Raw genomic sequence first — 17,819 nt, 5'->3', positions numbered from 1 at the left:
AAGGTTTTATTTTAATTAGTAAACTCTTGTTTAATGCTCACTATTAGTAATTGATTATTTTATTACATTTTATACTCTCAAAACATTATTCCACCAAGTTTTCTCTGTGGGCCGTTGCTTAGCATTGTAAAAATCTGACAGCGGCTCCACATTTATTAAATTGCCTCCAAAATGAAGAACAGAGTGCTTATATAGCTGTTCAGACCATATGCATGTAGCCCTCAGTGCCAGACCCGATTTAGGAAAGACAAAAATTAAACATTACCTTCTTTATACTGTGATATTCAAAAGCTATGCTTCATTCCAGATTCAAGGCAACTGAATCTTTTCTATATGACTTAATAACTAAAAACACTTAAAATTACTCAAATCTATACTAGCCACTTGTAATCTATAAATTTTTTCCTTAGGAATCAAGTTTATAGATTGTTTCAGAAAGAAAAAAGCTTGACAATGATAAAAATAATAACATACTTTTATCAGACAACATAAATGCCCCATGGAATTTAGCATTCATTAGCTAGATTTAAAATTAACATTGCTGAGATGTAAAGACTACAGATATTCAACCAACTTGAACCTTAGAGGAGGTGAAAAGTTTTGTTAAATGATATATTTCTTAGTTCATAAAGTCTAAGAATTAAATAAGTAAATTAAACCCTTTCTGAGCCAGGCATTTTATTGCTGTGAATAGACACTCTGAGCACGGCAAGTCTTACAAAGGAAGACATTTAACTGAGGTGGCTCATTTACAGTTTCAGAGGTTCAGTCCATTACCATTATGGTGGGGACTGGAGGTATGCAGTAAGACACAATGCTGACTACATTTTGATCAGGAGGCAATAGGAAATGGACTGTCTCTCTGGGCATGGCTTGAACATATATAAGCCCACAAAGCCAACCTCCTGTCAAAGCCAACCTCCACAGTGACACTTTTTCCAGCAAAACCACACAAACTCCAACAAAGTCACACATCCTAATAGTGCCACTCCTTTGGGGGCCACTTTCTTCCAAACTACCGTATACCCCAAGATGCCAGTTTTATAGATCATGACTGTATGTTGTACTATAAACGACACCATGAATGTCAATAGAAATTTTGTAGAGAATGCATTCACCTGCGATGGAATATCTAAACCCACACTACAACAAAACACAAACAAACCGTATTACTAAAAATTGGCATCTACCTTGCCATCAGTTTGTAAAGCCAGTCTCCTTACATTTGCACCTGGTGTCTAAGAGCACACAAGATGTACCTTTCAGGTTTCATGTTCTTTTCCAGCTGCTGGATTTCATTTAACAACTTATGCAAGCTTCGGATCTTTGTTTTCTTCTCATTCAGCACCAAGACAAATCTTTGATACAGATCAGCCTCCAAGACTTCTTTGGCACTCACACATTTCTCAAATCTAAAAAAATCAAGGAAGTGAACAAATCATAAGTCATGGAGATTCCACATCATTAATTTATCCCATCTCATCTTCACAATTTCAAGAAAACTTGAAGGCAAAAATAACTAAGTTCATTTTTACACATGCTTTCAAAAGCTTAAATGTACTAGAAGAGAATTGAATAAATTGGAAATAACTATTAATATTTGTAATTAATGTTCTAAACCAAAGAATAATGAAAATGGATAGAAATAAAAATTTTTAAACTAAGTGTCCAAATATAATAATTTATTTATATGTAGCTTATTTACAAAAGAATATTTTCATGAGAAATTCAAATAAGTATACAGTTTCCTTAGTAATTTTATATGAAAACAATACACCTAATTTATTGTCAATCTTCAGACTATGACTTGTTCTACAAGAACATAACTGATCATGTGTCTTTATAACCCACCACACATGCATGCACACACCTAAATATAAATAGAAACACAAATGTAATGAATTGAATTATGCCTCTTGATATTTCAAAGAAGACAATAAAGAAATTATGAATTTGTCAAAAAGTACATATATTTCAGTTTCAGATATGTAAGAAAAAAAATAAAATTGTCTAGTAATTATAAATTATAATACTCCCTGGACTGCCTTAATGCTCAAGAGATTTCATTTCTTTAATAACGAAGCTAGATGGAGAAAGTATATACCTGATGTGTACGGAAGCCAGGTTATGAATAAATTTCTATTTTACAAACTTAAATACTTTCATTGACAATATTCTTTTAAATAAGTTTTGCCTATTTTTATCTTTACAACGGTGCTTATTCCACATATTCCTAAAGGTATTTTATATATGTTCTACATGTCCTAATATTAATTAAATATTTACATATATACACATATAATACAATGAAATTATTAAAAATAAAGTTGCCAAAATGTGATACTTTTCATATAGGCCCTTAATGGGTCCCAAAACCTATCTATTTATAAATACAGAGAATTTACTATAAGGTAAAAAAGACTATCTAACAACTATTCTTGACCTAATTAGTGCAGATACTTTTATCATGGATTTTACTAAGGCTGTCATTCCATGAGACCAGAGAACATGTGTGTTCTACCAACTGCTTTATTCTCAGTGCCTAGCCGAGATGATCCCTACACACTGAGGAGATAAGAGTGAGTTCACAGGAACAGTTCTCCCCAGCTCAACCGATGATCTCTTAAGTCTCCAGGAGCACTTGTCGTTGTCAACATGCCCTTCTGTAGCTTCTCTTAAGCCTGTCTTCCAAAATGCCAACCAGTCAGGCATTAGATTGGTTTGAGAGCAACATAACCTTTAAGTTCTCTTCCTTGGAGATGCCCCTTTCACTCTGTAGCCCTTCTAGTTGTATACTACTGGTCTATCAGCCAGGAGACTAATCTGAATTCTTCAGCAGTACTGTGTCCTTGCTAGTGGCTGAAGACTTTTCCTAAAAGTATAAGATAGGACATGTATTTCTTCAGACGCTTTACACTGGCAAAAGAGGGCTTAGCAAACTTCATTTGCCTCATTGGATACAAGAGACCCCAATGGTCTGTGACTCCGCTTAGGAATGTCTACTTCCTTTCAGGCTTTCAAGTTTCAAAAATTATTGCCAATATTTATGGTTCATTTCATGCATGGGTATGTTATATCTATAATCTCAGATGCTAGTTGTCATGTGAACATTCTCTTGTTTTCATATTATATTTTCTGATGTAACACCATAAGAAATATCATAAGAATAGAATATATATATATATATATATATATATATATATATATATACACCTAAACTATCCCAGTACATGTAATAAAATACTTTAGACACATAAAAATAAGTATACTGCAATAAATTTCATACATACTGCAATATCTTACCCAAAAATTTAGAAATAAGAACAAATTCAGAATCTATTAGACTTAATTTCACATTTGATTTTCATTTAAACCTTCCTGAAGTTCTTGACTGAAAATTATGCACATATATCAACTATCAAGCTAATTCCTACAATTTTATGAAAGCTATCATTTTTATTTATTTTCGTTTTTTTTGAGATGGGGTTTCTCTGTGTTGCTTTGGAGCAAGCTGGCCTTGAACTCACAGAAATCTGCCTGCCTCTGTCTCCCGAGTGCTAGGATTAAAGGCATGTGCCACTACTGCCCAGATGAAAACTATCATTTGTATAACACATTAAATTTTAAAAAGGAGCTCCCGTCTTTGGGGCCACAAAATCCCACAGCTCACCCTGTTTGGGCTCTGGGGACCTGGAATTGAGTGCACCCAGGCCGGTGGGAGGTCCCCTCCTTCATTTGACTGCCCGGGGCAAGGTAGGCCTTTGTCTGAGAGCTGCTTGGCCTGCAAGGGGACCTGACAGTCGGCCAGAGGATCCATCATTCTTTGGGTTGTTCTCAGGTGTCCTGCTCCAGTTCTAAGGCCATCCACCCAAAGGGGTCAGACTCTGGCCTCCAGGCAGGTCTGAGGATTCCTGCGGAGGGGTGCAGGCTCCTTCAGATTGTGCTGCCAGGTTCGCTGTGTGGTATTCCATCCCGCCCTGCCCCCACCTTGGCCCTTTTGTCTGGGCTGCGACCCTGGGCTGCCTGGAATCCCTGATCCTGTGCCCTGACATTCCATCTGAACTGGTGAGTGAATGCGGACCCTGGGGCAACCTGCCCTGGAAGAGAGCACAGATCCCCTACCCCCACTTCCCTCTGCAGGCTTGGGTCGGTTTCTCCCGTCCCTGTGTCTCCCAAGCTTTCCCTAGTGTTCTCAGGTGTCCTGATCCTGTTCTAAGGCCATCCACCCAGAGGAGTCAGACTCTGGCCTCCAGGCAGGTCTGAGGATTCCTGCAAGGGAGTGCGGGCTTCTTCAGATTGTGACGCAAGGAATAGGTCCTCCTCTGGCACTGGGGAGATCCAACCAGTTTCAGTCACAGCAAAGATTGGTCTAGGACACCAAACGCCTCCGGGCTCCTTTTGAAGGAAGAGATGGGCAGGCGCCAATGCAGGAGCTCCTCCAACAACATGAAAGGCAACATGACATCACCACAAGCCAGACATCCCGAAAAAACAAGAATTGAACACCCTACCCCAGAAGATATAGAAGAAACCGACCTTAAACAGTACTTTATGAAAATAATAGAGGACCTTAAACAGGAGGTAAAAAACTGCCATAAAGAAATGGAGATGACAAACAAAAAGGTAGACGAAATAAATAAATCTCTCAAAGATACCCAAGAAAAACAAGAAAAACAAGAAAAAGCAATCAAACAGGTAAGGGAAACAGTACAAGACCTGATAAATGAAATGGAGGTATTGAAGAAAACACAATCTGAGGGACGACTGGAAATGGAAATTCTGAGTAAACGAACAGAAACTTCAGAGACAAGTATTTCCAACCGAATACAAGAGATGGAAGAAAGAATCTCGGACTGTGAAGATACTATAGAGGAAATAAACTCACAGATTAAAGAACTAAACAAATCTAACAAATCCTTAACACAAAACATTCAGGAAATCTGGGACACCATGAAAAGACCAAACCTAAGAATAATTGGGGTAGAAGAAGGAGAAGAATTACAACTCAAAGGCCCAGAAAACATATTCAACAAAATTATAGAAGAAAACTTCCCCAACCTAAAGAAGGATGTTCCTATGAAGGTACAAGAAGCCTACAGAACACCAAATAGACTGGATCAAAAGAAAGCATCCCCACGCCATATAATAATCAAAACACAAAACATACAGAATAAAGAACAGATATTAAGAGCTGCAAAGGAAAAAGGTCAAGTAACATATAAAGGGAAACCTATCAGAATTACACCTGATTTCTCAATGGAAACCATGAAAGCTAGAAGAGCTTGGATAGATGTGCTACAGACACTAAGGGAACATGGATGCAAGCCTAGACTACTATACCCAGCAAAGCTTGCATTCACCATTGATGGAGAAAACAAGATATTCCAGGACAAAAACAGATTTAAACAATACGCAGCCACAAATCCAGCCTTGCAGAAAGTAATAGAAGGAAAATCACAAACCAAGGAGTCCAACAACACCCACAATAACTCGGGCATCTAGCGACCCTTCACCAGCACAACTAGAAGAAGGGAAACACACAAACTCTACTACTAAAAATGACTGAAGTTAACAACCACGGGTCATTAATATCACTTAATATCAATGGACTCAATTCACCTATTAAAAAGGCACAGGCTAAGAGACTGGATACGAAAACAGAATCCAACATTTTGCTGTTTACAAGAAACACACCTCAACCACAAAGACAGACACCTACTCAGAGTAAAGGGTTGGGAAAAGGTTTATCAAGCAAATGGACCTAAGAAACAAGCGGGTGTGGCCATACTAATTTCCAACAAAGTTGACTTCAAACTAAAATCAATCAGAAGAGATGGAAAGGGACACTTTATACTCATAACAGGAAAAATCCATCAGAATGAAGTCTCAATCCTGAATATCTATGCCCCTAATATAAAAGCTCCCACTTATGTAAAAGAAACACTTCTAGAACTCAAGGCAGCCATCAAACCACACACACTAATAGTTGGAGACTTCAACACCCCTCTCTCACCAATGGACAGGTCAATCAGACAGAAACCTAACAGAGAATTGAAAGATTTAATGGAGGTAATGAACCAAAAGGACTTAACAGACATCTATAGAACATTCCACCCAAATAGGAAAGAATATACCTTCTTCTCTGCGGCTCATGGAACCTTTTCGAAAATTGACCATATACTTGGTAACAAAGCAAACTTCCACAGTTACAAAAAAATATTAGTAACCACCTGTGTCTTATCGGATCACCATGGATTAAAATTAGAATTCAACAACAATGCTACCCCCAGAAAGCCCACAAGCTCATGGAAACTGAACAGTCAACTACTGACCCACACCTGGGTCAAGGAAGAAATAAAGAAAGAAATTAAAGTCTTTCTTGAATTTAATGAAAACAAAGACACAAGATACTCAAACCTATGGGACACAATGAAAGCAGTGCTAAGAGGAAAGTTCATAGCACTAAGTGCCCACTTAAAGAAAACGGAGAAAGCACTCATTGGTGACTTAACAGCACACCTGAAAGCTCTGGAAAAAAAAGAAGCAGACTCACCTAAGAGAAGTAGAAGACTGGAAATAATCAAACTGAGGGCAGAAATCAACAAAATAGAAACACAGAAAACAATCCAAAGAATCAATGAAACAAGAAGCTGGTTCTTGGAGAAAATCAGCAAGATTGACAAACCCTTAGCCAAACTAATCAAACGGCAGAGGGAGAACACGCAAATTAGTAAGATCAGAAATGAAAAGGGGGACATAACCACAGACACAGAGGAAATTCAGAGAATCATTAGATCTTACTACAAAAGCCTGTATGCCACAAAATTGGAAAATGTAAAAGAAATGGACAGTTTTTTAGATAAATATCATATACCAAAGTTAAACCAGGACCAGGTAAATGCTCTAAATAGTCCTGTTAGTCGCAAAGAATTAGAAACTGTTATCAAAAACCTCCCTACCAAAAAGAGCCCAGGACCAGATGGTTTCAATGCGGAATTCTACCAGAACTTCCAAGAAGACCTAATACCTATACTCCTTAAGGTATTTCATAATATAGAAAGAGAAGAGTCATTGCCAAATTCCTTTTATGAAGCTACAGTTACCCTGATACCTAAACCACACAAAGACTCAACCAAGAAAGAGAATTACAGGCCAATCTCACTCATGAACATTGACGCAAAAATTCTCAATAAAATACTGGCAAACCGAATCCAAGAACACATTAGAAAAATTATCCACTATGATCAAGTAGGCTTCATCCCAGAGATGCAGGGCTGGTTCAACATACGAAAATCTATCAATGTAATCCATCATATAAATAAACTGAAGGAAAAAAACCATATGGTCATCTCATTAGATGCTGAAAAAGCATTTGACAAAATTCAGCACCCTTTTATGATAAAAGTTTTGGAGAGATTAGGGATACAAAGGTCATTCCTAAATATAATAAAAGCTATTTACAGCAAGCCGACAGCTAACATCAAATTAAACGGAGAGAAACTCAAGGCTATCCCACTAAATTCAGGAACACGACAAGGCTGTCCACTCTCTCCTTATCTCTTCAATATAGTGCTTGAAGTTCTAGCAATAGCAATAAGACAACATAAGGGAATCAAGGGGATTCAATTTGGAAAGGAAGAAGTTAAACTTTCATTATTTGCAGATGATATGATAGTATACATAAGCGACCCCAAAAACTCCACCAAAGAACTCCTACAGCTGATAAACTCCTTCAGTAACGTGGCAGGTTACAAGATCAACTCCAAAAAATCAGTCGCCCTCCTATACACAAAGGATAAGGAAGCAGAGAGGGAAATCAGAGAAGTATCACCTTTCACAATAGCCACAAATAGCATAAGATACCTGGGAGTATCTCTAACCAAGGAAGTGAAGGATTTATTTGACAAGAACTTTAAGTCTTTGAAGAAAGAAATTGAAGAGGATACCAGAAAATGGAAGGATCTCCCCTGCTCGTGGATTGGGAGGATCAACATAGTAAAAATGGCAATTCTACCAAAAGCAATCTATAGATTCAATGCAATCCCAATCAAGGTCCCATTAAAATTCTTCACAGAGATTGAGAGGACAATAATCAACTTTATATGGAAAAACAAGAAACCCAGGATAGCCAAAAAAACTTATACAATAAAGGTACTTCTGGAGGCATTACCATCCCTGACTTCAAACTCTATTACAAAGCTACAGTATTGAAAACAGCTTGGTATTGGCATAAAAACAGAGAAGTTGACCAATGGAATCGTATAGAAGACCCGGATCTTAAACCACAAACCCACGAACACCTGATTTTTGATAAAGGAGCCAAAAGTACACAATGGAAGAAAGAGGGCATCTTCAACAAATGGTGCTGGCATAACTGGATGTCAACCTGTAGAAGAATGAAAGTAGATCCGTGTCTATCACCATGCACAAAACTCAAGTCCAAATGGATTAAAGACCTCAATATTAATCTGAACACATTGAGCTTGATAGAGGAGAAAGTGGGAAGTACTCTACAACAAATGGGCACAGGGAACGGTTTCCTGCGCATAACCCCAGCTGCACAGACATTAAGGGCAACATTGAATAAATGGGACCTCCTGGAGTTGAGCAGCTTCTGTAAAGCAAAGGACATTGTCACTAAGACACAAAGGCAGCCTACTGACTGGGAAAAGATCTTCACCAACCCTGCAACTGACAAAGGTCTGATCTCTAAAATATATAAGGAACTCAAGAGACTAGACGGTAAAATGCCAATTAACCCAATTAAAAAATGGGGCGCTGAACTGAACAGAGAATTCTCAACAGAAGAAGTTCGAATGGCCAAAAGACACTTAAGGGCATGCTCAACCTCCCTAGCTATCAGGGAAATGCAAATCAAAACAACTTTGAGATATCATCTTACACCTGTCAGATTGGCTAAAATCCAAAACACCAATAATAACCTTTGCTGGAGAGGTTGTGGGGTAAGGGGTACACTCATCCATTGCTGGTGGGAATGCAAACTTGTGCAACCACTTTGGAAAGCAGTGTGGCGGTTTCTCAGGAAATTCGGGATCAACCTACCCCAGGACCCAGCAATTCCACTATTGGGAATCTACCCAAGAGATGCCCAATCATACAACAAAAGCATATGCTCATCTATGTTCATAGCAGCATTATTTGTAATAGCCAGATCCTGGAAACAACCTAGATGCCCCTCAGTGGAAGAATGGATGAAGAAACTGTGGAATATATACATATTAGAATACTACTCAGCGGTAAAAAACAATGACATCTTGAATTTTACAGGCAAATGGATGGAAATAGAAAACACTATTCTGAGTGAGGTAACCCAGACCCAAAACGATGAACATGGGATGTACTCACTCATAATCGGTTTCTAGCCATAATTAAAGGACATCGAGCCTATAAATTTGGGATCCTTGAGAAGATAATAAGAAGGTGAACTCCCAAAAAAAGATATAGTAATCCTCCTGGATATTGGAAGTAGACACGATCGCCAGGCAAAATTGGGAACTTGAGGGTTGGGCGAGACTGGGCCAAGGGAAGATGGGGAGAGAAAAGTGTGAAGGGGAGAACGGGGGGGAGCTCGGAGGAATGGGGTGCTTGGGATATAGGAAGGGTGGATATGGGAGCAGGGAAGCATATATCTTAATTTAAGGAGCTACCTGAGGGTTGTCAAGAGACTTGACCCTAGAGGGGTTCCCAGGTTTCCAGGGAGACGCCCCCAGTTAGTTCCTTGGGCAGCTGAGGAGAGGGAGCCTGAAAAGGCCAGTTCCTATAGCCATACTGATGAATTTCTTGCATATCACCATAGAACCTCCACCTGACGATAGATGGAGAAAATGACAGAGCCCCACATTGGAGCACCGGACTGAGCTCCCAAGGTCCTGATGAGGAGCAGAAGGAGAGAGAACATGAGAAAGAAAGTCAGGACCGTGAGGGAACCTCCAGCTGGCGACAGATGGGGAAGGTGACTGAGCCCCACATTGGAGCACTGGACTGAGCTCCCAAGGTCCTGATGAGGAGCAGAAGGAGCGAGAACATGAGGGAGAAAGTCAGGAACATGAGGGGTGCGTTCACTCATGGAGACGGTGGGACAGAACTAATGGGAGATCACCAACTCCAGTTGGAATGGGACTGATGGATCATGCGACCAAACCCGTCTCTCTGAATGTGGCCAACAGCGGGGGCTGACTGAGAAGCAAAGGACAATGGCGCTGGGCTCTGATTCTTCTGCATGGACGGGCTCTGTGGGAGCCTTCTCAGCTTGGTAGATCACCTTCCTGGACCTGGGGGGAGTTGGGAGGACCTTGGACTTAGCATAGAGTGGGGAACCCTGATAGCTCCTTGGCCTTGAGAGGGAGGGAGGGGAGGTATAGGTGGAGGGAAGGGGAGGGAAGGGGGAGGAGGAGCGCAGGGAGGGGGGAGGAGGAGGGAAGGAGATGGAAATTTTTAAATATAAAAAAAATAAACCATGAGGGAAAACAAACAAACAAACAAAAAAAACAAATAAATTAAACTCCAGGATAATTTAAAATAAATAAATAAATAAATAAATTTTAAAAAGGAATCAAAGTGAAATTTAAATAATTTTCATAAAAGTAGTATAAACCTGAACTATATTGTGAAAGGTAATATCTTTCTGTTACAGAGAAAAAAGTTGTGCCTCATGTAGGTTAACCTTCCCTTCCTGTACACCTTTACTGCAGTAAACGGATCATCAAGCATGACAAAACCTCCCAGGAACAGCTGAGTTGTACAGCATAGGGTATTATTATAAATAGTCACAGAATACAAATTTACTTTCTCAGCAGACCCAGAGAATATTACCTTTTTATTCAGTATTCAGGACTTAAGACTTGCAGAGCTTGTGACCTAAATTACCTTTAAAACCAATCTTCTAGAGCATTATAATTTGCTATGCCTTACATAGTACTTGCTCCCTGCCAAACTTCTATCTGAAAAATTGGGCAAGACTGATCAGGTGAGACCACTGATTAAGGAGAGACATGGGACTTCTTTCTTACCTAGGGACAATAAAACAAACCCACAAACCACTGAAAAAGATTACAACTAGTCAAGGACCTTTTCTAAGGCCAGGCTCAAATGAGATGATGCTGTAAGTAGCATCAAACAGAAAAGGCCCAGTGATATCTGTCCTTCTGAAAGTGACCATGACATAGATCAATAATGCTAAGCTTTATCATTAACCTCAGTAATCAGGGACTTGGGAAATTAGACTATAATACAGTTATTTTAAAAGGGGACAAATAAATAAATACTAATTACAAAGGTATCAATGCTTCAAAATAAAATATTGATGAGTAGTAAAGCAATCTAAAAACAGTATGCCAAAAAAAACAAACACAAAGAAATTTCATACAAAAATATCCCAAATAAAATAACAGACTCACAGTCCAGAACAAATAAAAGGCACATACATGTGAGCATATGGTGCAGAAACAGTATAGTGATCATTATATTAACAGTGCATTCAGCCCACATTATACCAGTGCTAGGCTGTAAAATGAAAGAGAATCTGAGTAGCACAGGATGGCTGAAGAAGGCTGAGAGCTGAAGAGAATGATGCCAGAGACTGAATATGGCCCCAGGCCAGGAAGAGGAAGGCTACAGCTGTTTCTTGTGCTCTGAAGGGAAGATTTTCTGTAACTGTTCTTAAACAATCTAATGGGCTGCCATGGAGACATAAGAATATCCCCAGAGGTCTTTAAAAATCAGACTGAATTCATCTGTAGATAATGTGATTATACCTTGAAGGCATTAAGACAAAGAGAAAGAGTTTCCAAGGCTTGCTAATTCAGTCAACTCAGTTCACTGAAGACTGCCTCCTATTATGGCTATAATAACTATAAGTCACAATAAAGTTCGACAATTTCTAAACTGAGTTCTGACTGCAAACAAAAGACCTATTCAGTAACATGAAACTTGAGACTTATAGTTTGAAATTAAGTAAAAAAAAAAAATCTAGTAAATAAATACAGCTAATAACCTCAGGATTCACATACAAATTTCTAATGTTTTCCTTTTATTTAAAAAAATCCAAAACTAACCCCGTAGTGAAACATTCTCAAAGTGGAACAAAGGGCACACTTATTAAATGATTCTTAGACAATAATAGCAAAAAGATGTTAAGTCCTGTGCATTGAAGCTTATACTTTCTATCTATCCTGTAATTCCTTATTCCTCTATGAAGTCTTGTTTATTCCTGTCATCCTAAATAAAAGAAATTCATATTTGCTTTTGAGCAAATATTGATATGCATTTCAATTGAAAACTATATTCAAATTTGAAGATATATTATTTAGCATTTAATTTTTTCTTTAAAATATAAATATATTTTGTAAACAACTTGTTAGTATACAAAACTCCTGAAATAGAGCATAAACAGTGCAGGTATTAATAAGCATACAAGTACATTATTGGGTGTGCTCATATTAATGCCAACTCAATCCCAATACATTTCAGACCCATCTACCAGAGGTTTTTTTTTTTTTTTTTAGACAGGGTTTCTCTGCAGCTTTTTAAGAGCCTATCCTGGAGCTAGCTCTTGTAGACCAGGCTGGCCTCGAACTCACAGAGATCCGCCTGCCTCTGCCTCCCGAGTGCTGGGATTAAAGGCATGCGCCACCGCCGCCCGGCCTACCAGAGTTTTTGTAGGAATTTTTGTTGCCCTGTTTGAGCCTTTCTTTCGAGCACCTTCTTTCCGTTATCTGCAGTACAAGTGCAATGGTGTGGGAAGAAATGGTATCATCACAAATGAACATCCCAATCAAAGGTTATGTGGATAAGTGAACTGTGACAGGGACTCTTAACAGGGCCTAATGTCTGAGGAGGGTCTACTTTCTAGGGCCCCAGTTTCTGAACTCAGTACACTTGGGTTCTGCTTCTAATCTCTTGAAAGCCATGCCTTAGCTAATACTCCAGCCATGGGGAGTCAGTGTGCTAAACGTGCTCACGTTCCGGGATTCCAGCTGCTAGGAAGGGAACCCTGAGAGACTGCTGCTGCGACTAGACACAGTGTACCAAGAGAGCCTCAGAGTCAGCACGCTGTCTGCTCACAAGGAAAGAAAACAAATTCAGGAAATATGTGAATTCACTGATCTCATAGCAATTATACAAACAAGAGCCTAGAATTCTCTGAAGAGAATCCCTTTCCCTCATTTTGTAGGCTCACTCCAATGGCAACACATTGTTAGGCCAAATAGACGATATCTGACCTAGTAACGACAGCAAAAGAGCTAGCTAGAGCAATCATACAAGACAAGTGACAGGCGATGCCTTGTTGCTGGCATGCAAAACCCCAGAAAGCAAGTCAAGGACCTGTGCTCCACAGAAGTACAGACGGCTCACACTTGCTTTCACTGCACAGGCTGCTGGCTTCAGGCTCTTCTTCACTCCCTGCTGCTTGCAGCTCAGGCACCTGAAGCTGAATGCCAATCACACAGTACTTTTTTAGTTACCAGTAGACATTTAAAAGCCATTGATTCAAGTACAGAATATCCAGGCTGCATTTCTGTAGGCAATTTGTAGTTCAAATTCCCTGTCATTGAAGATATTTTGAGTTTTATTATGAAAATAAAGTGGCATATCATAACCACAATTGATCTCCTTTAATTTAATTTATTTTTATACAAAATAGAAAAATACAATCAGACTATGGATATTAGTCCTAATAATGCTCTGAAGCACAGATATGATACAAATTCATATAAAATAAAAAAATAAAAATGTAAGAGAATTAACTGATTTTCTATACAGTCTCCTAATATATAAACTGGATTTTACTCATTTATACAATAGGTTAAATATCAGAATATAACAGTGTGGAGGTTTCTCAGGAAATTTGGGATCAACCTACCCCAGGACCCAGCAATCCCACTATTGGGAATTTACCCAAGAGATGCCCAATCATATTACAAAAGCATTTGTTCAACTATGTTTATAGCAGCATTATTTGTAATAGCCAGAACCTGGAAACAACCTAGATGCCCTTCAGTGGAAGAATGGATGAAGAAAGTGTGAAATATATACATATTAGAGTACTACTCAGTGGTAAAAAACAATGACATCTTGAATTTTGCATGCAAATGGATGCAAATAGAAAACACCATCCTGAGTGAGGTAACCCAGGCCCAAAAAGATGAACTTGGGATGTACTCACTCATAATTGGTTTCTAGCCATAAATAAAGGACATCGAGCCTATAATTCATAAAAAAAAAATCCTAGAGAAGCTATATAAGAAGGTGAACCCAAAGAAAAACATATAGTTATCCTCCTGGATATTGGAAGTAGACAAGATTGCCAGACAAAAAATGGGAATATGGGGGTGGGGGGGGATGGGGGTATGGGAGTATGGGGAGAGAAAAGTGTCAAGTGGAGGATGGGAAGAGCTTGGGGGAATAGGATGGTTGGGATATAGGAAGGGTGGATATGGGAACAAGGAATTATATATCTTAATTAAGGGAGCCATTCTAGGGTTGGCAGAGACTTGACTCTAGAGGGGTTCCCAGGTGTCCAGGAAGATGCCCCCAGCTAGTTCTTTGGGCAGCTGAGGAACCTTACCAGTAGGCCACAACCTCAAGGTAATACAGAGATTAATAGATGTAATTTAAGATGTAAGAGTTCATTATAAGAAGCCTGTGCTAATTAGGCCAAACAGTTGCAATTAATATAGTTTCTGTGTGATTATTCAGGTCTGGGCAGCCAGGAAACAAATGAGCAGTCTCCGTTTACAATAACTGGGTATGAGTTATTCAATTTTACATAAGCTACCTTATTTCATTTTATTGCCTGTTAAGAACTTTTTAAATTATTCTCATTCTCACATACATATGTTGAAAGCCATCAAACTCTTTATTATGTACTTCCTTAAGACTCTTCAAGTCCATATAGAGGATACAATAGTTGTCCTAAAAGTTCACAGGTTTCTTTAAATGGGATGAATGTTATTATACTTTGAACCTGAATGAGAGATTTTTAAAATCTACTATATAGTACAATTTGTAACATCATTATATATGTGTGTGTATGTGTATATATATATATATATATATATCATGAAATTACTTCAAGCACTGTTATACACACAAAAATATACATATCACATTAGTCTCTGTGAACATATAAGTATTCATGATGCAGTTCAAACACCTTTTGTGACAGAATAATACAATTTATATCCTGGGTGAGAAAACATGATTTACATGAAAAAATAGTAATTGGAAAGAAATCTATCATTCTTATTCAACATTAAAAAATACAAGAGGCAAATCCAGGAAAATGAAAGCCTTTTCAATGTCTTATTCAGTAGCAACAATTATGTCATTTTTAAAATCATTTATAATCATTTTAAAAAATGATTATAGTATGAATTTTCAGTCAGGGGAAATGTCTCAGTGGGGCCAAGACACACATCATTTGAAGTAGTTATTATTCACCAACTCTAAACAAAAAGTCAACTCTACTTATTTATCTTTCACATCTCCCTTGTTAATTATTAATCCTATAAATTAAGCTACTTTAATCTTTTCCATATAAATATCCCTATTCTTTGCAAGTGCTGAGGACTAGGGCAGGCCATGTGTATGCTTAACACACAGTCTTTCAGGAGGCAACACACTCCAACTACTGATTTTTAACAATATAATACTGGCCTGTGATACTTGATCTGCAGTCACTTCTTACTTTCTTGTTTGTTGACTCTACCAAGCAATAAGAGAGCTGAAATGGTTAATACTCTCCTGCTGTACAAAACAGCCACTAATAACGTGGTTGAATAAAATTGAGTAAAGGAATAATTAAGGAGGGATTTTACAAAATGCCTGTTCTACATATGTTGTAAATTTATATATCATTAGCTTACGTCTACAGGAATGAAAGAGCTCAGTGTTTTCCTGATGCAAGCACACTGTTTACATACCGGCCTTGAACATCATTCCAATCTCGCAGGAGCCTTTCGTTTTCCTTCTGCAGGTGCTCGTTTTTGGCTTGTTTTTCTGCAATGGTGTCCAAGCAGTAACAAATGAGTTCTCTAATGACTTCAGTTGAGTTTGGAACTTTGTCTAGGTTGAAGGAACCAAGTCTAAACTAAAAAGAACAAAAAGAAATAAAAGGAAAATGTTCAGTTTTGGAATAGTGTTGAAACTGAACAATTAAACAATCAGTTTTCACCATAGTTTCTTCTGAGGGGAATAAATGTATGAGTTTAAAACAGAAAATGTACTTACCACATACTCTACAGTCAACGTACAACACAAAACTGGGTCACTCGTTAGTTTCTTATTGCACTTATCATATGAATCAGTTAATAATAGCCTAAAAATAATGTCTCTCACTTCGTATCAGAAAAGAATGCTACTCTTGGATATGCCACACCATCCACTTATAAAAGCCTAGGTTTGAATTCCTCTGCTCAGAGTAAAGGAACATGCTACACATTATGATTTTTAACTCATGTACTACTAAAATAAGAGGATATATTTATATAAAACAATTGGAATAATTCATATATAAGGTGCTACTGAAGAAATATCTAGTATTGGTAATAGTTAAAAGTTAAATGGTCAAATACACAGGTAATAGTAAAAGAAGTTTGAGAAACTGATAATCTAGAGAAACTACAAAGGAATTGCCTTCTTATGTAAAGATTATGACTTGATAATAATAATACTACTAAATGAATACAACATGAATACTTTCGTATAAAATAAAAATCTTACAACGATTTTAGGAAATAACTTCAGAATAAAGCACTAAATGCAAGTGTTAGTTATGTAACTCAAATGAACACATGTACTAATTATCTATATATTTATATAAACATATATTGATATCATTAGCATCAAAAAGTCACTTGTTTGGGATTTATTCCCATTTTTTTTTTTTTGCTCCTAGATCATTACTTTCTGGTAATTTATGTATTTAATGAAAATATTTCCAAAACTTTTCATTTCTCAGGTTGAGAATTTTGAGACAAAAACATACAATATAAATATCAAACAAAAATAACCTAACTAGAAGTTATTAATACAGAATTCCAGGCCTATAACCTATATGGCAACTAAGAACTTCAGTAACTTCCTTTAATTTATTGTTATTTGGATGTATAACATCAAAAGGTAAACTCTTCTACAGAAAAGTTTCCTAATTTAAGAGTTCATATAGAACATATTGTTAGAAGACAGTTTAAAATCATGGACACAATGACCAAAAGTTTAAACTATGAATCTTAGATGTTGAATAACATTTATACTCATTAAATAACTGGAGAAAATCAGTGTTGTGATGGTTGCTTTTTTTTTCCATTCCTTTTTTTCCTCATTTTTTTTATTAAAGATTTCCATCTCCTCCCCTCCTCCTCTCCCTTCCCTCCCCTCCCATCCACCCATACCCCCACTCCGCCCCTCTCCAAAGACAAAGAGCCATCAGGGTCCCCTTCACTATGTTAAGTCCAAGGTTCTCCCAGCTCCCCCTAAGTCCAGGAAGGTGAGCAACCAAACTGACAAGGCTCACAGTGAGCCCGTCCATGCTGTAGATTTCATGCGCATTGCCATTGTCCTTGGTTTCTCAGTCCTCCTCCACCGTCAGCCACATTCAGAGAGTCCGGTTTGGTACCCTATTCCATCAGTCCCATTCCAACTGGACTTGGTGGTCTCCGTTAAATCTGTCCCACCGTCTCAATGGGTAAACACACTCCTCACGGTCCTGACTTCCTTGCTCATGATCTCCCTCCTTTTGCTCCTCATCAGGACCTTGGGAGCTCAATCCGGTGCTCCTATGTGGGGCTCTGTCATTT

At 38.0% G+C, this 17,819-nt stretch overlaps 1 protein-coding gene across 3 annotated transcripts in view; it reads right to left on the bottom strand.

Moving 5' to 3' along the window:
• Positions 1-17,819, bottom strand: part of Xrcc4 (X-ray repair cross complementing 4) — a 203,512-nt gene that overhangs the window by 113,392 nt on the left and 72,301 nt on the right. For all 3 annotated transcript variants that reach the window (XM_038321968.1, XM_038321969.1, XM_038321970.1), the window contains 2 exons: positions 15,945-16,111; positions 1,260-1,412 (listed from right to left, as the gene is read on the bottom strand). In XM_038321968.1, the coding sequence (XP_038177896.1) occupies positions 1,260-1,412; positions 15,945-16,111 (320 nt within the window). The remainder of the gene's footprint in view (positions 1-1,259; positions 1,413-15,944; positions 16,112-17,819) is intronic.

The sequence above is a fragment of the Arvicola amphibius genome, chromosome 3 (genome assembly GCF_903992535.2).
Source record: "Arvicola amphibius chromosome 3, mArvAmp1.2, whole genome shotgun sequence".
Classification (NCBI taxonomy): domain Eukaryota; kingdom Metazoa; phylum Chordata; class Mammalia; order Rodentia; family Cricetidae; genus Arvicola; species Arvicola amphibius.
Note: the sequence above shows the minus strand (reverse complement) of the source record. Positions and strands in the feature narration are given on the sequence as shown.